The sequence below is a fragment of the Scleropages formosus genome, chromosome 23 (genome assembly GCF_900964775.1).
Source record: "Scleropages formosus chromosome 23, fSclFor1.1, whole genome shotgun sequence".
Taxonomy (NCBI): Eukaryota; Metazoa; Chordata; class Actinopteri; order Osteoglossiformes; family Osteoglossidae; genus Scleropages; species Scleropages formosus.
This window is the reverse complement of record NC_041828.1, coordinates 13,957,393-13,982,123: the sequence shown is the minus strand read 5'-3', so window position 1 is coordinate 13,982,123 and position 24,731 is coordinate 13,957,393. Positions and strand designations below refer to the sequence as shown.

The window sequence follows — 24,731 nt, the reverse complement described above, 5'->3', positions numbered from 1 at the left end:
CTGTACTTTGATTTGGCACTGCCCCCGAGGTGGGAGGTTCCATCGGACGCACACGTACACGCACGCGTACACGTTCACGTACACGCACATGGGAATGTGTCACGCCGAGAGTATTAGGAATTGTGATTGTATTTCATGTGTTGTAAGTGTGGCGCTGCTCTCTCGGCTCCTGGTGTCTTCTCAGGTGTTCAAGAAAACCACACTGACCTTGACCCTTAGACCAACTCGCTCACTTTGGTTGACCACATGTCCGTGTCGGGGTTTCGGTGGTCTGGAGCCTGGGCCGGGATAGCCATGGTAGACACCGAACGCAACGCCAGCCCATCGCAGAGTAGCCACACATGCTTTCACACACTAAGGGCAATTCAGAGTCACCAGTCAACATGAAACGCGTCTCTGGACTGTGGAAGGAAACCCCGACAAACACGGGGAGAACGTGAAGACTCTACACTGACTTAGCTGGAGGTGCGGTGAGAGAGCTGTACTGCTCAGCTCGCCTCTAAGTGTAGGAGTATGTAGAGGTATATAAACAAGAAGTGGAATTGCTTTCAGGTTTGGATACGCAAATCGATGACACATCTTTAGTAGGAATATTAAAGACTGGGATTTGTTTTGGGATGTTTTGAGACCTAGATCTGCACTCACAGATCGATGCAGTTATGTAGCTCGCAGAATGATCCTGAATGATCCGTCGTGATCGTCCCTAAAATCGATTTTGAATTAGTCTCTTGACTTTCTTTTGAAAGTTACGATTAATCCTACATACTGTATATAGAAAGTGAATAGACTACTTGTCTTTTAGCATCTTCTGTATGACTACATTCTTGTTTTGTGCTAGATTAGTTTGCAAAAAGCTTAAGATGATGAGATCCATTATTAATGCCATGTCTTATAATAAAGTGCAAATTCTAGTGTACAGTATATCATGTGGAAAGTGGAATTTTTTTGTTGAAGAAATTATGATTATATAGTATTTTTCAAGGTAACTTATAGAGTAGGTGTTCAGGTAAAGGTTCAGAAATAGAATTCTGACTCTGAAACTCAAAGCTGCAGATGCCAGTTGTGTTTCTCCCTCATCAGCTATCCTGTTTCTCGGTAATAAGATTTTATCTATTAAATTGACTCCTCTTGTCACTTTCTTTATCAAAGTGTAATTGGTATGCTTCTTTAAAAATGAAAATATCCCATTTAGCCCCATATTCTGTAAAAATATGACATTCAGCAATTAATTTGTAGTAATTAGCCTTTTTATTTTATCCCAAAAAGAAGAGAATATTCAGAACAGCAGACTGAGAAATAAAATATGTTACAAATAGAGTAGTTGGAGATGCTGGGAGAAGAACCGAGTTCTGTAGGAAAGTGCACATAACCATGAATGTATTTTATGGAAAAGAAACCAAACAGTTTTTCAGCAGTATGTGTTTTATACAGTTTATGTACATCTGAGTACTAAGATTCATTTCATTGTGTTAAACATTAGACTGTGGTTTAAGGATGATGTCTCTCAATAACACCAAGTAAAAAATTTGGGTGTTTTGTCCACATCCAACATCATTAAATGGGGGATAAAGATAAAAGGCACTTTAGTCATTTAGTGTTGTGTTTCGGAACATTGGACATGCTTTATTTCAGAACTTTTCACAATTTATTTAAACATCTCACATATACAAAATAGGTACAATAAACTTTGTTGTTCCGTCGAGAAAGAGACCTCCTTAACCCACTGAATTGGACGAAATGTGCTTAAGGCATGAACACTGGTAATGAAGAAAAATGGGGAGGGACCCAAACAAAAACAAAAATAAACAGGACCAAACAGACATTAGGTTGAGGAGTGTTCCACCTGCTTAAAAAGGGCATATCAGTGAGAAAGGGCAAAACACCATCTCAAAGACAATACAAAGTAATACAGTAAAGTGGTTTCCTCTGCAGTTGTACGTATAGCACCATATTACTGCTTCAAGTATTTGAGCACCTTCTGATACAGGACTAAGCTTGAAGCCTTCGAAACATTTAGGATGTGGATTGGGTTTTAGTACAAGTATGAGGTAGTTTAAACCTTTAGAAGTTGTGGTTTTAAACCTCCTCTTTGGAAGATATACAAAGACCACAAGTGATGCATACTTTCAGGGTTTTTATTACATGTTTTTTTACAGATGACATGTCCCACAACAAGGTGTTTCCCATGTGTCTTGGGCTGCTGTATTAATTTGCATTGCACAATGCTCCATTCAGTCCATCGTCTCCTCCGATAGGGCCCAGCTTAAGCAAGTGGATGAGCAGAGGAAATCAGCATTCAGTATAAAAAAAAAAAAACAGAAAGGGCAGAGATTTTCTTTTTTTTTTTTCTTTCTCTTTTTAATTTATCATGAGTCTATTTATTTGAAACAGACTGGGCCAATGTCCAAACCAAATTCTTGATCAGCGCCACCAATGTCCAAAGGTGCAATGTCGAGGATGGGCAGGCGAGATGGTTTTGTTGTTCTGTATTCAATGACTGTCTTTCCCCACTGGCCAGTGTGTCTCTGCAAGTTAAAAAATAAATAGATAAAATGTGTTAGAGAACCATGGGACACATCTTGGCAGACAGTAGATTTACCACAGTGATTCAGTCTAAAAATTCCAATATTGTATTAATTCTAAGTCATTCTAGACATTACTATAGAACTTTGTAATCAGAGCAGGATATAGTAAACTGGTAAATATCCTTGTGAATTTTACAAGTAAAACACATATGCATTGGTACATAAACACTGTTATGTTACATTATATACAGTGAACATAAGAGTGTATGATCATACTAAATTGCTGGCAAAGTTGTGTTTAAAATGTAGAACATGTTCAGTAAATGTATGTTGAGAATTTAAGGATCATACTTATAGCTACAGCTCTGCAGTTTCTTCTGCATTCTCTCTCTGATTTAACAGTAGTTACACTAGTTTCCCTGGTGCTCTTAGCGCTACCCAATTAAATATGACAGGAGGAGAGGACATACAGTGCAGCCATCCTCCAGAACGCTGAAGGTAAAGCGGCTGTTGCCCTCCGCCCTCAGTTCCACATCATTGGAGCCCTGCAGCAGCACGGCCTTCTTCAGGTTGCCATTCTCGCCATCCATGTAGGCGATGCTGTTCTTGCAGTGGTAGGTGATGTTCTGGGTAGCTTGGTTAGCCAGGAGGCGCATGAAAGCCAGCTGTGTGGCCATGGTCTGAGGGCTGATGGTGTCATCGTTGTAGCCGAACTGGAGGAGAAAACATGACAAATCTATCAACTTGGTGCTCTTGCCTGGTTTACCTTGATGGCAAAAACCAGAAAGAAAACTAAACCAACTACCTATACAGTATATGACCTAAACAACAGTTTTTCATTCCACTTTTTTTTTTTTTTAGTCTTCACCACACCAGTCAGCTATTTACTCTTCCTCAGCTCTAAGTGGAACAGTAAGATAGATACTGTGAGTCCACTGAATCAGCTTACCTCAGTACCACCATTGATGGTCTCGCCAAACCAGACATGCTTCTTCTCCTCAGAGCTTCTGTACCAGTTCTTACGGGGAATGCTGCTAGGGTTAGGGTAGATACAAGTGTGTCCCGTAGTGAAGTCGCAGTAAGCCTTGATGGCATCCATGATGCAACCCTGGTTGGGGTCAATCCAGTAGTACCCTGGAGACAGCAACAGACTTCATTACAACAGTCTTCCCACTTTTGCAAATAAACCCAGTCCCTTAATGTATGCATCACAGATTGACATTGAGGGGAGAGCATACATTAGTTCTTACTCTAAGTGGATCTAGAAAACAGACAAAAATTACCTCAGTAACTTAAACTGGTTAAAAACTGTAGTGTCATTGTTTGGTACTAAATCAAATTACCAAAAAATGCAGCTGAAGAAAATAGATTCCATTTGTTATGTCTGTAAGAGAAAGGCTAAGGCTGACTGTAGTTTCCAGTTGCACATATAGGGGGCAGTAATCGCATGCCTTGTATACGGTCACTCACCGCTGCTCCAGTCTGGGTGGCTCAGCCTGATGTCACGGCAGGTGCGAGCAGGGTTCTTCTTGGAGCCCTCGGGGGTGAGCAGGTTCTCAATCTGAGTGTTCAGGGACTTCAGGGTGGCATCAACTTCATAGTCCTTGGCCCTGAGAGCAGCCTGGTCGGCTCTGTAGTCATCATAGCCACCAGAGATATCGTAGCCGCCACCAGCAGCGCCAGGGGGTCCAGGGAGACCAGGGGATCCAGGAGGACCCTATTATCAAATATAGGGATACAGGTCACTTTAATGATGAAGTACTGAATTTCCATAACCCTCAGGAATGTTTTCAAGAACTGAAGTTTTGCTGCCATGGCACCAGCAAGTTTGGCAGTACTGTAAATTAGTTGAAAGGGCATGATTTAAGGGTATTCTTTGATAAATTTTCTCCTGTGCAACTATCTGCCAGGTCTTTAAAAGGGAGAGCATATACTCACAGCAGGGCCAGAGAAACCGGGTGGACCGCGATGACCAGCAGGTCCCATAGCACCATGTTGTCCAGATCTACCATCCTTTCCAGCAGGACCATGAGGACCAGCTGGACCCTGTGAAAGAGCAAAGGCCAGGAGTTACAGGTGCCTCACTCTATACCAGTTATTAGTTATGTGCAGCACATGTATTGTGTTCATGGAGTAACACTTACTCTTGGGCCAGCAGGGCCAGAAGAACCAGGAGGACCCTGATCACCAGAAGGACCCTGTGGGAAGGACACAAGTTAACACCAAACACTAGAATCAGGTTCCATGTTTTCTAGACATTGTGATGTAAAAAGCTTGAATGTATGTGATAAGCATACCATTTCAGACCTTGTAAAATTGTAGAAATGATTACATTTGCTGCTTTAACCTCAATATATTGCAGCAGTCCTGTATTAAACAACAGTTTTCCTTGATGTGAACTAAGGAGAGGATGAAGAGTGGGTAGACACCACTTACAGAGGGTCCAGGCATTCCCTGCAGGCCGCCGTGTCCACGAAGACCCTTCATGCCTCTATCACCCTTGTCTCCAGCAACACCCTTCTCACCACGAGCACCAGCAGGGCCCTGGATTGCAAACCGAGCAACACGACCGGGTTAGCAAAGGACAACAGAAGCCAGCCTATCCAGCACCTCACCATGAGCTATGCACTTACAGGAGCACCTCTTGGACCAGCAGGACCAGAAGAACCCGAGGGGCCAGAAGGACCCTAAAGAGAAGTATATTTGTTGATCAGTTCTAAGGTACTGCTGAGACGGTTGTTTAAGTACAATATTGTATTGCCAACTTAAAGGCATTTAACTAGATGTTTGTCCAAAACTGGCAGAGATACTTACAGATTCACCACGGTTTCCAGGACGACCGGCAGCACCAGCAGGACCGCTGGGTCCAGGAGCACCAGCAACTCCAAGAGGACCAGGAGCTCCAGGCTCCCCACGGTCACCCTGCAAGTGACCAATGAGAGTAGTAGTATTAATACTTATGTGCAGTATGAAAGTATGCTGGAATTTCAATCACAGTAGTCTGCTTAAAAGAAGAAAAAAAAAAAAAAACCCTTCCCAATGAGGTGAAGGCCACTTCAATAATCAGTCATTAAATGAGTCAGTCTTCAACTTTACCTTGAAGCCAGCAGCACCAGGGCGGCCAGGAGGACCATCGTTGCCGGGATTACCCTGTGGAAGAAAAAACCAGACCATATTTGAGCCACAATTTCATCATAATCATTATGTCACCTTAATGAAATAATGTTTAATAGCTGGGAAAATTGTCAAACTTGAGTCTGCATACTTAGATCTCTAGTTAGCACTTTCCTTGTCTACGTTATAGACAAGTGGCTCTTTTGCTAGAAACTTCTTGAAGTATGACGGTGCTTGTACACTGAGGCAAGAACACCCCAAATACTGCATTATTAAAAATGCAGTAGATGGTGTTTCATATGTACAATGAGGAGGTATGTGGAACAACTACATGCAAAGAAGTTATTGCAAAAGTAATGTAAAATTTTCACATGCAACAATTTCAATGTCACATTAACCTCACACTCTCCTAATTATGAGAATACTACAAGTAATCCAGGAATGGGTTATCTCCAAAAACAGCAGAAGAACACATCCTGGGGCTTAGTTCTGCTCTCACTTAAGGCATCAGGAGACAGCAACAAGCGCTTACCTCACGTCCAGCTTCTCCCTGAGGACCAGTCATACCAGGCATGCCAATATTTCCTGCAGGACCACGGGGGCCGGGAGGTCCGGCAGGTCCAAACTTGCCAGGCTCACCCTAGATCACACAGACATGACCTTGGATAAGCTCCACAGCAGGTGAAACACACTGATAGCATGTGTATCACTCACATGCTATGAGACTCTGTCCTAGAGTTATAGGACAGATGTCTTCAACTAATAGCAACAATAGGGTACAGTATGCTTTTGTATGGTAAATGATATATAGTAATGTTGTAGCAGTACATTTTATGGGCTCAGAATGTAGAAAAAGATAGTTTACATGAAATATTTTATCAAATGAAAAAGTAATGTACTTACAACAGGGCCAGCACCACCGGGAAGACCACGATCACCTCTGGAACCAGGCAGACCAACAAAACCTTGAGGTCCAAGCTGACCCTGAGGTCCAGGAACTCCAGGAGGACCCTAAAGAGACCATGCTCTTAAGTTTCACAGGTGTTGCACTGTGAGGCTCATCTGGTTCTAACATTACTGATCTGTTTTGTATAAGTGGCCAAAAGCTGAAACTTACAAATAAGATTCATAAACTCAGATTATCAGTGAAGGCCTATGTTAAAGATGGGTATATTTTTTCCTCTCTTTGCTTACACAAGTAAGATACTGTATTTCAAGAAGAAACTCTAAACAAATATAGTAGTGAAGATACAAAGGACTCACAGCAGCACCAGTCTCTCCAGCGGAGCCCTTATCGCCAGCAGGTCCATGTGCACCAGCAATGCCTGGCTCTCCAGGAGGCCCAGCAGGACCAGAATCACCTCTGGGACCACGAGGACCATCCTTGCCAGCAGGGCCAACGGGGCCAGGTGGGCCAACAATACCCTGAAGAGGTCAAACAGTACAGCTGCTGTTAATGGTAGATGTCGGCTGAACAAATCCTGTAGAAGCAGGAGTGTTAAGTATTTCAAGTGATCCTTGTCAGGTGTAGTAAACATAATAAAAACTAAGCGAGCATTAAGATTAAAAATAATTATGTTTAAGTAAAAATATCAAAGAGTAGACAAGGTATAAGGTTGAATTGTTAAGTGAATCATAGGAATTCACCCTTTCACTGCTGTTAAGCAGACATTGAAGACCAGTTTCCCAAAAATGGAATGGAGCCAGTTTCTACATTGCTGAAAATGTACTGGATATTTCAAATATTTCCCAAAAACCACTGAGTAATTTCTAGATGCCAATTAAAGAATATTAATTTCAGACTAAAAATGACAAGTCTAATTATAAGAAATATTAAAAGTCATTAAAACAACTTGTACTCACAGAAGGGCCAGAAGGTCCCATACGACCAGCTGCACCAGGGAGACCAGTCAAACCCTGTTATTGAAATAAAGGTAAGTCACATGGAGTCCTTTCAGCTGGAAAAAGTGTGTTCAAATGCCAGAATTCATAGATTCATTACTTACAGCAGGTCCGCTGTCACCACGGGCACCAGGTGGTCCACCAGGCCCAGCGGGGCCCTTAACAATAGAGAAGCATGAGTCATCATTATGGACATTGGCAACAGAGCAGGTATTTTTACTCACAGGAAGATGAAATTGTAAAGCTGAGATTCACCTTTTGAGGTGAATCTCAAAGCTCTGTACAGTACGACATTAGCAGTGTATCATTCTTCTTATCAATACTACTTTTGCACATATCTGCACTTTACTTGATGTTAAATGCTGTGAGCAAAATGCTGCTATACAGAAGTTGAACTGAATATAAAAACTGATTTATAACATTAGAAACTCACAGCAGGTCCAGAACTACCACCAGGACCAGCAGGTCCAGCAGACCCAACTTCTCCCTTTGCACCAGAAGGACCTTTCTCTCCTCTTTGTCCAGGCTGACCATCAGCACCCTGCAATAGACCAATTAATGGGTCAGATCTCCAGAACCTCATGCCAGATCAAAGCATATGTACAGGATCCACTGTGTTGTCAGTGTATGTGAGTGTGTGTACAGAATGTTTTTATGCATTTTGTGCCATGTTTAGAATTATAACTTCTGGAGTGTATTGTGCATACCCATGTTTTAATAAATAAAAAAATAAGATTGCTTGAATGAGAATAATACACCTGTTGACTAATAACAAAGTTTATATCCAATGTATGCAAGGCCAAATGAAAGAACTTACAGGTGGTCCAGCAAAGCCAGGAGGTCCAGCAGGGCCAGCCTCACCACGCTCTCCCTAGAACAGATGACAGAGAGACTTGGTGACACAACTGTAACACCAGATGTTACTGAAGAGAGAGAGAGAAAAAAAAAAAAAAACCCTACATACAATTCTCTAACAATAACAATCAATTTTTTTATTCATGTATGGGCTTCATTTGAAAGGCCTTTTACGTTCAAATTAAATGTTGTCTGAGTGGCAGGTGCTTTTTCTTCTGATAAATATTTGATGCTATCATTGGTTGTTATGAATAGTAACGAAATCCAGTACTTACAGGAGGACCACGAACACCAATAGGGCCAGCAGGACCAAAAGAACCAGTCTCACCCTAAGATAGAAGATGATCATGAGTGCAACATAGTAACCAGTTCAGAGGCCCTAAAACCAAGGTGTATAAAGCAACCTGACAGTTCCTAAATGAGAATTCTATGAACTGCATTTATTGGTGAAACAATGGGCAGATATAATCTCTGTATGAAGCTATTTGTAGATTGTGAATTCTCCTTTATTCTTTAAATTAAGCATTATGTTTAATAAGTTATAAAGGCCAAATATAGTCCTTGAAAACAATTCAGTGTAGAATATTTGCTAACAAAGCCCACTATAATTATGACCTGAATTACTGCCGTTCCATAGTGGGACATAAGGCGATCCCCTGATGGGAGATACACACTGAACTATCTGCTCTCTTGAGCCATTTATTTCTGCTTTTCATCTCCTTTACATGACTACTTCATTTTATTGATAGTGCTATTGACATACTGTTCTTGAAAAGAGGGAGATAGAGACTAAATGGAGAAAGTATCGGAACTTAAATGAACTGGTTCCAGTACACTTGTTTTGCCAAACTACTTGATATGGTTCCTTCACAACTAAAGCATATTTAATGAAGTGGTGGGCCTCTGAGTAAAATATCCAGTGAAGATCATCAGTCAAGTGAAAACGTTGACTTGACAGCTCAGCCCTGTATTATTGTTGTAGAACCAAAACTAGTGTCCAGCTTGGGCACGAAAAAGGTAGAAGACTCAAACTGTAATGCTTCTCTTCTTGGCTATATATTGGAATAACTGGATTTTTGCAGAGAATTAGGAAGCAAGTTGGAACGGTTGCTGGCCCATGTAACCTAGCTCTTACTTAAGGAGCCATTACTGTAAAAAGTATTTGCTATAATCAACTGTTGAGCAACCAAGTAATTAGTCTATGGCCAATTCTTGTCTTATTTTATCAAAAGACACTGGAAATAATGCTGCTTGTTTTTCAGCTTTTACCTTGTCACCATTAGCACCAGCAGGTCCAGGGGGTCCACTGGGTCCAGGAGCACCCTAGAAAGCAGAAGGTGCCCATTTATACATCCTCAATGTATTTCACTTTATAATAAAAACAAAAGCAATTTCATATATTAAGAAAATACTTACACGAGCACCATCTCTGCCAATGTTACCGTCAGGGCCTCTGTGTCCAGCCTCACCCTAAGTCAAAAGAAAAATTATGCATCAACAACATGCTAGGATCAGTGTACTATCTATTATATAGCATTATAGATTGTAGCAATCAGTGCAATGCATTTTAATCTAACACATAATCTACAATCATTAAAATAACAGAGTGCTTAGTTTACTAGTGGGTAACTGCTATTACCAGGAAATGTGAATCATTGTTTTGTACAGGAGCTGGAAATGTCTAATGAGCCCATTTCTCATGGATGTGAGTCTTGTGAGAGGGTGGGTTGTACCTTCTCGCCCTTGGGTCCAGGAGTACCAGCAGCACCACGCTCACCGGGCATGCCAGAGGCTCCCTGAAGGCCAGCAGCACCGGCGGATCCAACAGATCCTGGTTCACCCTAAAGGCAGAGAAATATGGTCAGTACATATCTAACATAGATCAGTAGTGAAGGAACAAGGATAGCTGATGAGGGCATGGATTCACCACTGGCTTCTAGATGAGTTTTAGAGAAAACAGAAGACCTCACATGACAACATGTGTCATCAGTTCTCATCACATTATCTACTATCATGAATGAATCCAGTTCTTTTTCCACCTTTGGGTTTTGGGGTTAGTTTTAATAAAATTTAATGTAATAATATTGCAGATATAGTGTACAACAGCATGCAAGATAAGAGCAGAACTTTTGTGAATTCATTGAATTGCATCAGGTCCTGGACTAAGGGACATTTCTAGACACTGTCACATTAATTGTGACTGATCTTACCTTGTTTCCATCAGGTCCAGGAGGTCCAGAAGGTCCACGAGCACCCATGGGGCCTTGAGCGCCAGCAGCACCAGCAGGGCCAGGGGTACCACGCTCTCCCTAGGTGAGCAGAGAGGGTGATCTTTAAACTGAACTTTTCCTCATTAGCATATGTGTATGAGAATTAATGTTTACACAACATGAAGTTACAGAATTCTGTTCTAATTATATAACTGGTACAACACTGTGGTATGAGCTTAATGTGTTCATGACATTGTAGAAAGAGAAGTAGGGTAGAAATGAAAGCTTAGGATATACTTTAGAACCAGAAGGTCCTGGAAGTCCTTGGTCACCGGGGATACCCTGGATCAGAGAAAAATCAGCTTTTTAAGTACCTCTTATTTAAAATGGAAAATGTATCATATTTATGAAGACAATATATGTAACATAAACACATCATTAGATAATGAATTGCAAAATGAGTTGTCAGACATCTAATATCTTTCTGCTACTTTTACAACAATGTTTTACAAAACATTTATGACTAGTTATTTTTTGTTGTGACAGTTAAAAAGGGATTTGTTACTGCTGGAACAAGATTCTTGGAATTTTACCATGTAAGTTTTGCAGGAAGATACCAATATAATCCACATTTCAGTGGAAATGTGGAAAGCTAATTCTTAAACCACTCCACAAGGAGGGTCAAGCATGGGACAGAGACGATGATGCAGTGAGAGATTTGAGCTGCATGTTTTGAGACATGTTTTTTTGGACCTCTCGTCATGGAAGGTAGATTGACTCTTGGGATCGCTCACCCTGTCACCAGGTTTGCCGGGCTCACCAACAGGTCCAGCGGGGCCAGGAAGACCCTACATGCATACAGAAAAACCAAACTGCTCTGTCAGACTGACACATTTGATTATTATATGAACACAAAGCCAGGCATTCTTTGTGAACAGTTCATAAATTGAGATGGCATCAAAAGTGGGAAATGGGGGTTGGTAGTATAAACGGTGTGTTTATGCATGACCCTCATAGGTGGACAGTTATGACTGCTGTGTCAGTTACATTATGTATTGTTGTCAAAGTAAATGAGGTGAAAATCAGTGATATGCAAAAGTATGGGTGATATTGCTAATATGCAAACTTTTTGATCTGGGTAATGTGGCTAATGAAACTTACATGTCACTGAAGACAGTGTAAATGTGCACTTAGATTTGAGGAAACTCACCTGGAAGCCAGGAATACCAGCAGGACCCTGCTCTCCCTTCTCACCAGTGTTGCCCTGTAGCAGAAGAGACAGAGCGCATGGAAAATGACAACCTAGAACCACTTTTATGGAAAATACAAACAATTTTGCCGTTGATTTGGTGAACAGCACTGAGATCAGTACTTACAGCAGGTCCAGCTGGGCCAGCAGCGCCATTGTTGCCATCAGGACCAGGGGGTCCCTAAACATTGAAAGAAGAGTTCGTTTCATATTGTTTTACATTATGCTGATAAAGAGCTGCTGTTACGCAATATTACAGAAACTCAGAAATAACTCTGAGACAAAATGCATAGCATACATGCCCATTTCTAAAACACCAGGTAATACTTACTCTCAAACCAGATGGGCCAGCAGGTCCCTTCTCACCAGGTTTGCCAGGCTCACCCTAAATATTGAAAGCATTTGAAAGGGTTATGAATAATATGCCACAAGACCAATATTTTTGTAATAAAAATACAGCAGAGTGGCATTTCAGAACGCAGATTACTTAAATACATCATTTTATCAAGATATGATTCTTGCTTTTTGTCAAAGTGAGATGATCTGGTTAACAGGTTTTGTTTTCTGAAATCTACTTACACCAGGACCCTTGGGACCAGGGAATCCAATGTTACCGGGCTGCCCTCTGGGGCCAGTTGGACCAGGGGGGCCAGTACGTCCATCAAGACCAGAAGCACCCTAGTTATTATAAACAGCAACATCTGTGAGGTTTCTGAATCTGTGGTGCATGGCTGCAGCCACAAGTCACACACTCCTTATTGCTGATGCATTTTAGAGCTCCAGACTTGTAGATACTTACAGTAGGACCCTCCTTTCCAGGGGGACCAGCAGAACCAGGGCTACCAGGGAGACCCTGCAGAGGGGGCAGTGTTTAATTCAATGAGTGTTTGAGAGGGCAGGTATAAGTGTTAAAACCCAAATAGTTCAGCCAACATATAATCATTATGTCCCTCTGTAACAAAAAGGTATCAGCATTAATCTCTTCCTCATTAATAAAAGTATAATCGTACAACATACAGCCATAATGTGTCTGACATAGATATACAGCCATTATGGAGTCTCCCATTAACAAATGCATATTCATTATACCTCTTATGAGCAAATCTACAGTTATCAAGATGTCCCTCATTATCAAATGCATTCACATTAGTAGGTCTCCAGTTGCCAGATGCATTTTTCATGTGTTTAGAATGTTCCCCAATTTCCCAAGGGCAAAACATTTCTTCCTACTATGTCACATGTCTACATTATGACATGTATCTGTTGGGAAATCAGTCATGTTACAAAGACGAATACTCACTCTTGGACCAACAAGACCGGGCTCACCAGCACGGCCAGCATCACCAGGGGGTCCACGAGCACCGGGAGCACCAGCGGCACCGCGGCTTCCGGGCATTCCCTAGGAAAGAACAACAACTACAGTCACCCTTTTCATGTTGCCAACAGGTGCGAATAAGAAACAGTACTAAAGCAGCCAGATACTTTTGTTGTTTTTCATGTAAGAATCAAACATTAAACAATTAAAAACTGAAGATGACGGACAATGTTGTCACAGTTCTGTGTTAAATGGTTTTATTAGAACACCATGCAATCGCTGTAAACTTGGGAGATGCATTCAGCCATTTCAGGACCTTACCATGGGACCAGCTCTTCCCTCAACACCAGGCAGACCACGAGCTCCAGAAACACCCTGCAGAGATGAAAACACAACCATGAGTTGTGCCAACCTGAAGGACACAAGTCTTCCTGAATTGAAAAGACACTGAATGGATTCCATCTCTGAAACCCTTATTTCTAACTTTTTTTGGCGATGTAATAAATGCTATACATTTTTGGCTGCAAGCTACCTATGGGGTAATGTTTCAGAAGTGTCTCCTAGCTCCCCTCAAGTTCCTGTCTCTGCTTGCAGCATCTTTTTGCTAATCTTGATCACTTGGCCATTCAGACCAAAGGCCATGCACCAGAAGAAAGTCTAACTTATCTAGTTGATATTAACATGCATGAGAAGGAAGCTCAAGGTAAGACTTCCTATATACTCACCCTTTCACCACGATTGCCAATGGCTCCAGTTGGGCCAGGCTCACCAGTTGGGCCTCTCTTGCCCTCCTCACCAGCAGGACCTGCAGGACCTTGGGGACCAGCCATTCCCTGTGTAGGGGCAAAGTAACTCAGGTGAACAGGAAATAGAGAGGGCATCTTCTGTGATGAAGGGCAAAAATTAATGGGCATACTTACGGGTTCACCCTTAACACCAGTCTCTCCTTTCACACCAGCAGGGCCAGGGTCTCCCTGAAGCAAGAAAACAAAAGTTAAAAAGAGAATACCCTGTGAATGAATCAAAATACTTTGTGAAGAAACATTGTTGGTGACCACCCAGACATGTTTGTTTCATCTTATCAAGGTCTTGTCACTAAAGCACAGGAGAGATAGGACAGCCCTTAATTTTAGTACTATCATATTTTAAAAGATTGTCCATTCAGGCTGTACTTGATTATGTTTGTATTTTTATTTTCCTTATTCACGTTATGTCTACATTATGACATGTTGCAAAACAAGATGGACCATCCAGTGTTCCTATGGCAGCAGGAAAAAAAAAAAAAAAAAAAATAAAAAAAAACTATGCACATAAGAAAAAAGGGAAAAGAAAATAGAGGATACAGAAGAAATATTTCTCCCAAAAGGGATGGCATAGAATGACTAAATCAAGAGTGAGGTGTTGTAATGACAGTTCAAAGTGCTAAGGGTTTACAGCATAACTTAAATTACGGACTGTACTGATAGCAAACTCTAGATTCAGAACAAATGGTTTTGACAATGAAGGAGAAGAAAAAAAAAAAAAATCATAGCTTAAGTATTTAGTCTTTTAACAAGAAAAGGAGAATAAAAATGTCTAACTATGGTCATTTTTAAAATGTTTGCTTAATTGTAAGACTTAGCTCTCATTAGGGCATTTAACCAACAAATAAATTGGATAGCAAAATGTCAGTCTTAACCTTTACTTTGCTCACTGTTTCTGCTGCTAAAATTACACTGAAATCAAGTATATTGCTAGGATGCTGCGCTAAAAATAAAATCAAATTAAAGAATGATTTTGCTAACTGTATCAAATCCTACAAATAAATTCACTAAATTTGAGGATCAACTACTTTACAGCCATTTGGTAACAATACATTGTTTACTAGGTGGAGGTTTAGTGTTCCCAACTTTACATGTAAAATCTGTTGCTTATTCTGGTTTCGTCAGGTATATCAGTAACACAGATGTGGTCTATGTCAACTGATAGCAGCACTGGGGTGGTCTCTACCAGTGTGAACATTCCTGAGTCTAGCTCTACTTACACTGAGGCCTCTGGGACCAACGGCACCAGAAGGGCCCTGGGGGCCAGGTCCTCCTCTTGGGCCAGGGAAACCAGGAGCACCAGCAACGCCAGGAGTACCCTAGCGAAGATAACAGATATGCGATTTTAAAATAGGTATCTGCAAGCAAAGAAACCATCTCAATATACAGCGTTAATTTTAAAAACCACTGGTTTCGTAACATGAATACTCACAGCAGCACCCTTGGCACCATTCAGGCCGTTGTTACCAGGGTTACCCTAAGGGTGAAGTAAGAACGTTAGTGTTTGTGTGGGGGGGGGAAAAAAAAAAAAAAATAGATGTGTATGCATGGATATATGCACTGATAACATCATTTTGATTTTTTATAGCGAAACACTTACAGTGGGACCAACAGGGCCAACAGCGCCGTTAGGACCAGGCTCACCTCTGGCACCCTGAGGTCCAGAAGGACCAGTGGGTCCAACAGGTCCAATCTCACCCTGAAGGAGATGATACATGCTCAGAATCACAGGGCATTTAAAATTATTGATAAATAAAGAAATGCAGAAAATAGCATCAGTTTGTGCAGTTCATAGAAATGTATTATACCATAATTGTGCAATAATATCTACATAACCTTTTTGTATTTGTTAGGAACAAACACACACACACACACACACACACACACACACACACACACACACACACACACACACTTTCAAAACCGCTTGTCCCATATGGGGTCACGGGGAACTGGAGCCTAACCCGGCAACACAGGGCGTAAGGCCAGAGGGGGAGGGGACACACCCAGGACGGGACGCCAGTCCGTCGCAAGGCACCCCAAGTGGGACTTGAACCCCAGACCTGCCGGAGAGCAGGACCCAGTCCAACCCACTGCGCCACCGCGCCCCCCTTGTTAGGAACATTTCAACAAAATTGAAATACGAAACTGTACATAGGTGACCTACTATGCAGTATTCTTCTTCTGTTGTGGATAATTATTATGCTAAGTGGATATTGAGAATGTGACATGTTTGCAATATAAATGTTAAATTCATAATGACAGTTTATAAACGTTACAGTAACACTCACCTTGGGGCCAGGGGCACCTGGGAAACCTGGAGGACCAGCTGCTCCCAGAGGACCCTGCACAACAATATGAGCTGGAGTTCATACTGGATGATGTCATAGCACCAGACTAAGACTATTGACCACATCAGTCAGGCTGTTACATTTACCATCACTAGGTGCTATAATATATTATGAGGTTATGAATGCTCATTTATACTGTTTTTAACAAAGAAGCATATAACAGATAAGTCCCTAATGTACTTTTTTCCTCTAAGCCAGTGTTTAGTGTTGTGTCTAAAGGGTGTCAGCAAAGTCCAAATGGAATGGGATACTCACAGCAGGGCCAGCAGGGCCAGTGTTGCCATCGCTACCACGAGCACCAGCAGGACCAGCAGGGCCAACGCGGCCCCTCTCACCAGGAAGACCACGAGCACCCTGGGGGGGAAGGTGCCATAGGTCACTAATGCACATAAGCAACATGTATTGTTTACATCTGGATTCACAGATTTATGTACACAAAGAAGTTCACATGTTCAACGTAGATGTTACAGTCTATGACACCTGAAATAAGCTTTAGCTGGCCAGCAAAAATATCAGAAATAAAATAACTTACCATCTGACCTGGAGTACCATTTGCACCATGAGCACCAGTTTCACCCTATGATTGAAAACAAAATACATTTGGGGTAAATGCAGAGAAGTATTATCAACATTACACTGTTTATGCATTGGACAGTGAGTCTGCACCACCATGAACCATAAAGTCTGCTCCATTACTCAAAACTAGAGCATCTGTGATATTTAAGACATTGAAGCATTAGTTCATCCTCTTGCCTAGGCTTTGGTAGAACAAGGTGGTGTATGTGTGACAAAGTGGAGATTTACCTTGGCGCCAGAAGCACCAGGTTCTCCCTTGCGTCCATCAAGACCAGTGTAGCCCTGAAAGCAGAAACAAAGGATTATTCTGTCAGATTCTTTTCCTTTTGGAAGGTGACATTATTTTAATATGATTGAATGAAGTGCATCATCTCAAATTCTTTTGATCATCTTGTAAAACTTCACTATTCCACTATACCAGTTAAACACCAAAGGACGACGTCTTCTTTAGGGCTTTTCAAGTTTCAGGCTTTCAGATGTAACACAATATAAAACCTCCCTTTTCCCAGAGGTCAGTTACCTCTATTGAGATTTCACGTCATCTTGTATTCTCAAGAACTGTGTGACTAACCACACAAGTCATGCAAGACCTTGCTAGATAGAACAAGGACCATATCCCATCTTTAGAGATGTGTGGTAGAAACAAAAGTTTTTCCACTGGTTTATTTCTGTAGTACTTATGTTGTCTTCCTGGGACTCATTGAACATTACTTGGATTCCTATAGTCCTGCAACTCCTCATCAGCCATGAGGCTTGTCATTAAATCTGCCAGTCCGAAAGACTGCAAAATTATCCAGAACCTAAACAAAGGGCCATAGGGTCCTGAAACACACTGCTTCAGCAGTGAAAGTCCACTCACTCTGTGTCCTTTCATTCCAGGAAGTCCAGGAGTGCCAGGGAAACCACGAGCACCCTACGAAGACAACAAGAGTGAAATTCCTTATATGATAGGAAATGTGTCCAAAAATACTTTTCTGCAGGGATATTTTAATGCTCTTAAATAATGAAAAATGTGGGCAATACCTGAGCTCCAGGAGATCCTCTATCTCCAGGCTTGCCGGGTCTTCCATTGTTACCCTACAAGTGTTGAAAAATGAACAATGTTGGAATCAAATGAATAATGTATAATTATGTAACTGAATCAGTGTACAGCAGAGAACACAACTGTTGTCAGTCCAACGTGTTTTAACACAATGTCCAAATGTTATGAATATTTTTCCACACATATCCTAAATTTCAGTTAGGTCTGATTTCTTAAATATATTTTTACTATGATTAAGAGAATTCCACTTACATCCTCACCAGACTTGCCAGGAGGTCCTGGGGGTCCACGGGGGCCAACAGGTCCCTTAAAAGGTAAAAAAAAAAAAAAAAAGAAAGAGGATAAAAGTGAATTACCATGGCCAAGTCAATACTTCACAAGAAAATGAGACAGCTCAGGCTGGAAGCATTTTCTTACAGTCTGTCCTGGTTCACCAGGTTCACCAGCATGTCCTTGGAATCCCTGGGATCCCTATTAACATCGAGGGAAAAGAAATAGGTGTGAGTGCAAATAAACTGTAAACAAGCAAAGTTATACTAGAATAGCATAATGTCTGTTTAGTAGAATGCATGCTTACAGGTGCACCAGAAGTTCCTGGGGGTCCTCTTGGTCCCATCAAACCCTGTTGACATTTGGCATAAAATGATTACAGTTGCCAATGGCAGTTTAGCCTAAATACAGTGAAGAAAGGCATTATTCATTTGGCTCTGTACCACAGTTCTAATATGAACTATGCATCATATAAAGTTATGATCTCCAACCACTGCATGATGTCAGGGAAAAGTGACAGAGCTGTGTCCTTTTTCATTCTTTACAATCAGTACAGAGGTGAGTTCAATTAAGATTTTTCTATATCGACTTGCAACATTCAACACAACTTTACTGAAGTACCTTTATATTTTAGGGTTGTATAAAGTTAATCCACAGTCACTGCTGAAGTAATACTTGGTTAAAAATATATGTGAAATATTTCATAAATCATTTCTAATTACTCTAAAATGTAGGTGTAAGTGAAATGTAAGATGTTATCCTTTGCTAGCTATACGATATTTTTTTAGAGTAACATCAATGTTTTATGGTATCAGCTGCAGACATTACCAAACGTGCCTCGCAATAATATGAACATAAACATCATTTAGTATGTCTAAAAGGGGGCGTGGGGGTACGGTGGTGCAGAAGGTTTGGCCAGGTCCAGCTCTCTGGTGGGTCTGGGGTTTGAGTCCCGTTGGGGTGCCTTGCAGCGGAATGGCGTCCTGTGCTGTGTGCCCCTCCCCCTCCAGCCTTACACCCTTTGTTGCTGGGTTAGACTCCGGCTCACTGCGACCCCGCTCAGGACAAGTGGTTTTGGCCAGTGTCTGTGTGTGTTTGTAGTATGTCTGCATTTGCTGCTCGTGCTTGTTGTTTGGCTGGAACACTGAGTGTCTGTCTGTCCAAAACTGAAAGTTACTGTAGAGGATGATCTTCACTCACCACTGGTCCAGGACCTGGGTCGGCAGCTTTAGATGAATCGTACTGAGCAGCAAAGTTCTGCAAAAAAGCAATTTACCTATTAAAAAAAAAAAACTTTCACTTTGCTAAACCAGTAATGATGAATGTTATTAGGCACCCGTTTACAGAATCTGCCCATGTGACCTTTTGACTCTTGATAACCTACAGACCTCTCACAGGGCTTGGTGACTATGATGATGAATTTCAGTCTCAGTCATTATTGCCTGTTTAATTACTTGTTTTTCCTGTTTTTTGTGCCATGCTGACTAGCTATATTGAGAGGAGTGGCTAAAGTACAACATAAAGAGAATTAAGAGATTGGAATGAAGAGTTAATCCAACATATGACTACTTCCAGTCAGGCCAATGGAGATCTAATGATCTGGCATATGACCATTCTGACTGTCATTGAAGAACATGGTGTACAGCAATATAGGCCCTCCTGGGACCTTATATCCCAAACCAGGGATGAAATGAGAGAGAGAGAGAGAGAGAGAGAGAGAGAGAGAGAGAGAGAGACCTTTCTGTCATGGTTCCATGCTTGCTGCTGCCCCGGTCATGAACTACCAGTTTACAGGAAAAAAGTGTAAACACCAAACTTACTCCACCAAGGCCAGGGGGACCAGGAGGACCAGGGGGGCCAGGAAGTCCGGGTAAGCCATCTTTTCCATTAGGACCTTTGGGACCCTAAGGATGTGAACACATGGTTAATGGATAGCTGATACAGATTTATAATAAGCCATATGTAAACCTATGGCAAAAGATCATACGCATATGACTGAAGTTTTACAGAATCATTGTTATAATCGTAGGCAGTAAGTATCTTGTTATGGAAAAAGTTATCCGCTATGAGCCAACGTCATTTACCAATGACTTCTCACAACAATAGTAGTAGTCATTATGTTTTTAGAGCACTGATTAGGGAGAAAACAAAGCACAACTATGTAATAACTGCAGTTATAACAGTGTAATAGCTATGCAATTGGAATTAGAACTGTTTAGTTATGTGAGTGATAAAGACTCCTTGGGCAAACCAGACTGTCTACTCAGAGAAAGTGGCATTTCTAATGTCACCTGTTTAACTTTACATCTTTAGAAGAACAAACTCCACACTGAGGATCCAAAAGACGATTTTACAACGTGTGTGTTTTTTGCGTCTCTTCATTTCAAGACGAATTTCCGTGTGATTAATGTTCATAAAGTGTCCACATAAACAGTTTTTAGTGACACGTGAGACCCGAGACCTGCTCTGCTGTGTGTCAACCATGAAGACTAGGAAAAGGCACATGGGGGTCATGGGAGCGTCTTAACGTTTGTACACATGCAACGGGAGTGTAAATACAAGCCGTCTGGGCTTACCTGGTCACCTCTGGGGCCTTTGTCCCCCCTGGGACCCTACAGGACATTGGACATAATCATATAAACAAATACGTTTCCACACAAAAGGGATGATTTATATGTCACGCTAATCGCACTATGCCGCATGCCCTATGCAACTGCAGTTCAGCAGTTTTCTTTTGCTTACTGGAAAGCAAACAGAACAACATCTGAATTTTCACTCCACTTACATCATCTTATTTCAAGTAAATTCACAATTTACTCGCACTCAGGAGCACATGCCTAGAAAGCACTATAGGGCAAAGATACAAAAGAAAAGATGCTCAAACACATTTGCTTTGCCCTCAGATCTGCACGTCATGTGGAAGCACTCATTGTAAGCTCAGTGATTACCCAATGAGTAAATTTACACCACACTTCACACATTACATTATACATAAGAAACATTTGCTCACCTTGATTCCTTGCTATAAGGAAAGGCAAAAAATAAATAAGTGTTGGTAACTTATTTGTTTCAGTTTGCCCCATTTCTTATGTACAAATATGCAGAGTAGATTTATTCTTCAGCTTCCTATCATTGCACATGGTTAAAAACAAGCTCATGCAGACTAATGAAGTAAAGTACCACATTCATGCACATTCTGTTCTTCAGCTGCAGACCTCATGCAAGCGCAAGAGCAGAAACATGGATGAAGAGGCAGGATAAAAACCTGTGCCTTCGCCTGCAAATTTATCTAAGCTGTGTGTATGTGACCCATGAGAAACCTGAAGCACAGGACTCCTACTGAAACTCAATGCTACGCTGGAAGAGTTTATCATGCCTCTTGCAGGAGTTGTGAAATGTGTTAGCTGTCCATTGTGATGTTCGTGTCAATGATCCGCTGCCATCTCAGCCATAGCCGAGCTATAATATTTTTATTAAAGGCCTCAATAAATGCCACCCAGTGCAGACATACGGTGCTGTACTATTTTGGTGGTCAGTGAAGGATCAGAAGATCACCATTCTCTCATCGTTCAGTCTGCCAAGCCCCCCCGGGTCGAGCGAGGAGGGGGAGGTCACTCTTGACTGACTCCGACCGTACCCAATAGAGGGCTTTTACTGGCCAGAAAGGTGAAAGTGCCTGCTGGAGAGCTTCTCCTTGCATTAAGTCTCACATTCATTACCGGGAGAGGAAAAAACTGAAGAAGGACTCCGTCACTGAAGATCACAATGGACTGATTCAAAAGAACAGATCTAAATGCAGGTAAAAGCGTTTCTTAAACCATTGTGTAGCGCAGCGCCAATGTACTGACCATTTGGACTGTGGAAGTCCGTGTGTGTGTGTGGGGAGGGGGAATGGGGACAGAGAGAGAAAAACAAATGGAAAGTTCAGTTAATACACAGAAAAAAGTTACACTAAACCAAATGTTTACTTTTACTGCTAAAACTGTGCAATATTAATCTTTCTACAACTATGTTTTATAGTCTGACAGATGATTAATAGAGCAGATAAGTTTTAAAGGCCATAGAGTAAAATCAGAATTTTGTAAATATAAGTATTTCGCTTTATAGGCTCCCAATCACATTTTTTGTTTACAGATGCTAAAGTAGTCATTTCAAGGCACAAAGCATATTCATTGCAAGATATGCAATTAATTCAGGCAAAATAATTAAGTCTAACCTAATATGTAAGCTAAATTTAGTTAAAAGATAAAAAAAATAATTTCACTGAGTCAGCTATGTGTAAAAATACTAACTTTGTTATAAATTACCCAGCTGTATAAATGGGTAAATGATTGTAAGCATGTAATAACTGTGACCTTCACATTGTAAGTCACTTTGGAAAAAAGTGTCAGCTAAATGAATAAATGTAAATTCTTAATAAATTCTTTATGTACATATTGCATGCTGGCTTTTGATAAGCTGTAATACTTCAAGAGCCTTTTTTGGAACCAGAATAAAATTCTTTTTGGCTCACTAAGTACCACTGTGGTCTGTGGCTCTTTTTTAAAAAAAAAAAAAAAAATTTCTGCAGGGATTGAACCGATAAACCCTTCAAAAAATTGATTCCCCCCCCCAAAGACTGCTGGATGGCCTGCAGAGAAGAGCCTGAGACAGAGGGAGGACCCCTGGACCGAACGGCCCCCTTTTGAGGTGATCGCCTGGCACAACATCTCAGATAAGGTACCATCAGAACCTGCAGCCGCCAGCGCTTCGGTGGTTTAATCCTACAAATGGAAAAGTCGACCAGCCAGTACTTTGAGTCTCAGTGTAGTACCTAAGCGGTGCCGCCATGCAGGATATAATCAGTGTGTAACCCTGTCCAAAACGGAAAAAATTATACCCTCTGGCAACCACTTAATTACAAGCCAGAGATGCTCTGCTCTGATTGATCTATGTTTGAGATTATCATCATGCTCAGACATGGAGCACACAATCCCTATTATCTTATTAAATATAATTCAGTTATCCACCTTTATAGCTACCTTTCATAATCTAAGCCTTAAAAAAGGCAAAAAAAAAATCAAAGCAGTGGCTCTATTGTTAACCATATGCAGTATATGCACACTGTACAATATGAGAAAGTTTATAGTTTAAAGTTTTTGCATTTTATAATGCAAAAGGGTCACAAAAGTGCCACTGCAACAAAAAAAGAGGAAAAATTGACTATTTCTGAAGGTAAAAGGCAGTGTTGCACCTCTGTGCTTGTATTCTTGAAAAACCACAAGGTGGCGACTTTGGCTTCTGCCAAAATTATCAATGTTAAAAGAACTGAATTATCATACGAAAGAGAAAAGTTAGGCATTTTATGTAATAAGTACTTTTTTTTCGCAAAAGTCAAAAAAAAAAAAAAACCGTTTTCTTCTGCACATTGGTCGTCGACTGTCCAACAAACAGGAAGAGAAAATCTGTATTAAGATGTATTTATAAAAATGACATTTCAGTGCATTAAGGAAAGGGGGGTTCCTGGACTTAAAAATACAGATGATAAAATGTAGGTTAACTATTAGAACGTGTAAAACCCCTACGCTGGCATCCGCTAGACGAACCATTGCAAACGACCGCCACCAGGGGGCAGAACTCAGCGCCCCTATAATAAAGACCGTCCCCTGAAGCAGGCAGCGAAGTACAACGCCCAAAACTTTTCATCATGCCAATTTCCATCCCCCCAAACCCTAAAATTTCTTTCCCCAAATCTGCAACATCTTTTACATTTAAAAGAAAGGATTTTCAATAAACTTTCTTCAGTGATGTTGACCATTTTCATTAATCTCCCACTAAACAGTAAATTATTAAGGGGTAATTCAATTGTATCCTCTGAATCCTCCAAAAGGTTTAAAAAAAAAAAAAAAAAAAAAAAGGGTTTGAACTCTCCTGGAAAAAAATTGGAAGTAACATTCCCCAGAACCAACACAGGATTATCCCTCAAGAAAATCACACATGAAACAGAAAAAAAGACGAATCCTCGGTAAAGCAACAAAAAAAGGCATACGTAAACTTACATTGGCATGTTGCTAGGTATGAAGTTACTGCAAGCAGCAACACAATCCGTGTATCCACAAAGCTGAGCATGTCTATTCAGACATGCAGACTCCTTGTGCTGCGGGGTCTTTGTTTTGAAACCACTTCAAGAAGACATGCAGCTGTGGTGACCAAGAGTAACTCCACACTGTGCAGAAACCTGCCGCCGTGACGCTGGACCAATAAAGTCCGACTGGCCCTATTTATATGACAGGAGGTTCCTTCGCCCGCGTGTCGGGACTCGGCCTCTCGACCAATGGGCGGCGAGCTGTGCGCTCCTCGTGCGGCTCCACCAGGTCATGTGGTGCCTAGTCTCCAGCCTCCTCCAGAACTTCTGGCAGCGCGCGGAGGACGGTGATGACGAGGGCAACGTTTTAATTAGATCCATTCTTTTTGAGGACGTGGACAAGATGGTGCTTTAAAAAGGGAAAAACTTCCTCCCCCCATTTTTTTTTTTCTCTT

The 24,731-nt window shown here is 41.3% G+C and overlaps 1 protein-coding gene across 1 annotated transcript; it reads right to left on the bottom strand.

The window, feature by feature from the left end:
- Window positions 1–2,121: 2,121 nt before the first annotated feature.
- On the bottom strand, window positions 2,122–24,458 carry col1a2 (collagen, type I, alpha 2). The gene is made up of 51 exons (XM_018731818.2): window positions 24,251–24,458; window positions 22,061–22,068; window positions 21,223–21,234; window positions 20,789–20,824; window positions 20,033–20,116; window positions 19,413–19,469; window positions 18,520–18,564; window positions 18,360–18,413; window positions 18,195–18,248; window positions 17,924–17,977; window positions 17,760–17,813; window positions 17,129–17,182; window positions 16,857–16,901; window positions 16,580–16,678; window positions 16,265–16,318; window positions 15,574–15,672; window positions 15,406–15,450; window positions 15,194–15,292; window positions 14,091–14,144; window positions 13,896–14,003; window positions 13,492–13,545; window positions 13,156–13,254; window positions 12,655–12,708; window positions 12,435–12,533; window positions 12,187–12,240; window positions 11,983–12,036; window positions 11,817–11,870; window positions 11,401–11,454; window positions 10,904–10,948; window positions 10,607–10,705; window positions 10,130–10,237; window positions 9,813–9,866; window positions 9,666–9,719; window positions 8,672–8,725; window positions 8,359–8,412; window positions 7,975–8,082; window positions 7,646–7,699; window positions 7,503–7,556; window positions 6,903–7,064; window positions 6,543–6,650; window positions 6,172–6,279; window positions 5,622–5,675; window positions 5,340–5,447; window positions 5,159–5,212; window positions 4,962–5,069; window positions 4,670–4,723; window positions 4,464–4,571; window positions 3,996–4,242; window positions 3,475–3,659; window positions 2,996–3,238; window positions 2,122–2,525 (listed from the first exon to the last, which is right to left on the bottom strand). Exons 1-51 carry the CDS (start codon window positions 24,318–24,320, stop codon window positions 2,379–2,381), a joined length of 4,077 nt encoding a protein of 1,358 aa, XP_018587334.1. The 5' UTR covers window positions 24,321–24,458; the 3' UTR covers window positions 2,122–2,378.
- Between the last annotated feature and the right edge of the window lie 273 nt (window positions 24,459–24,731).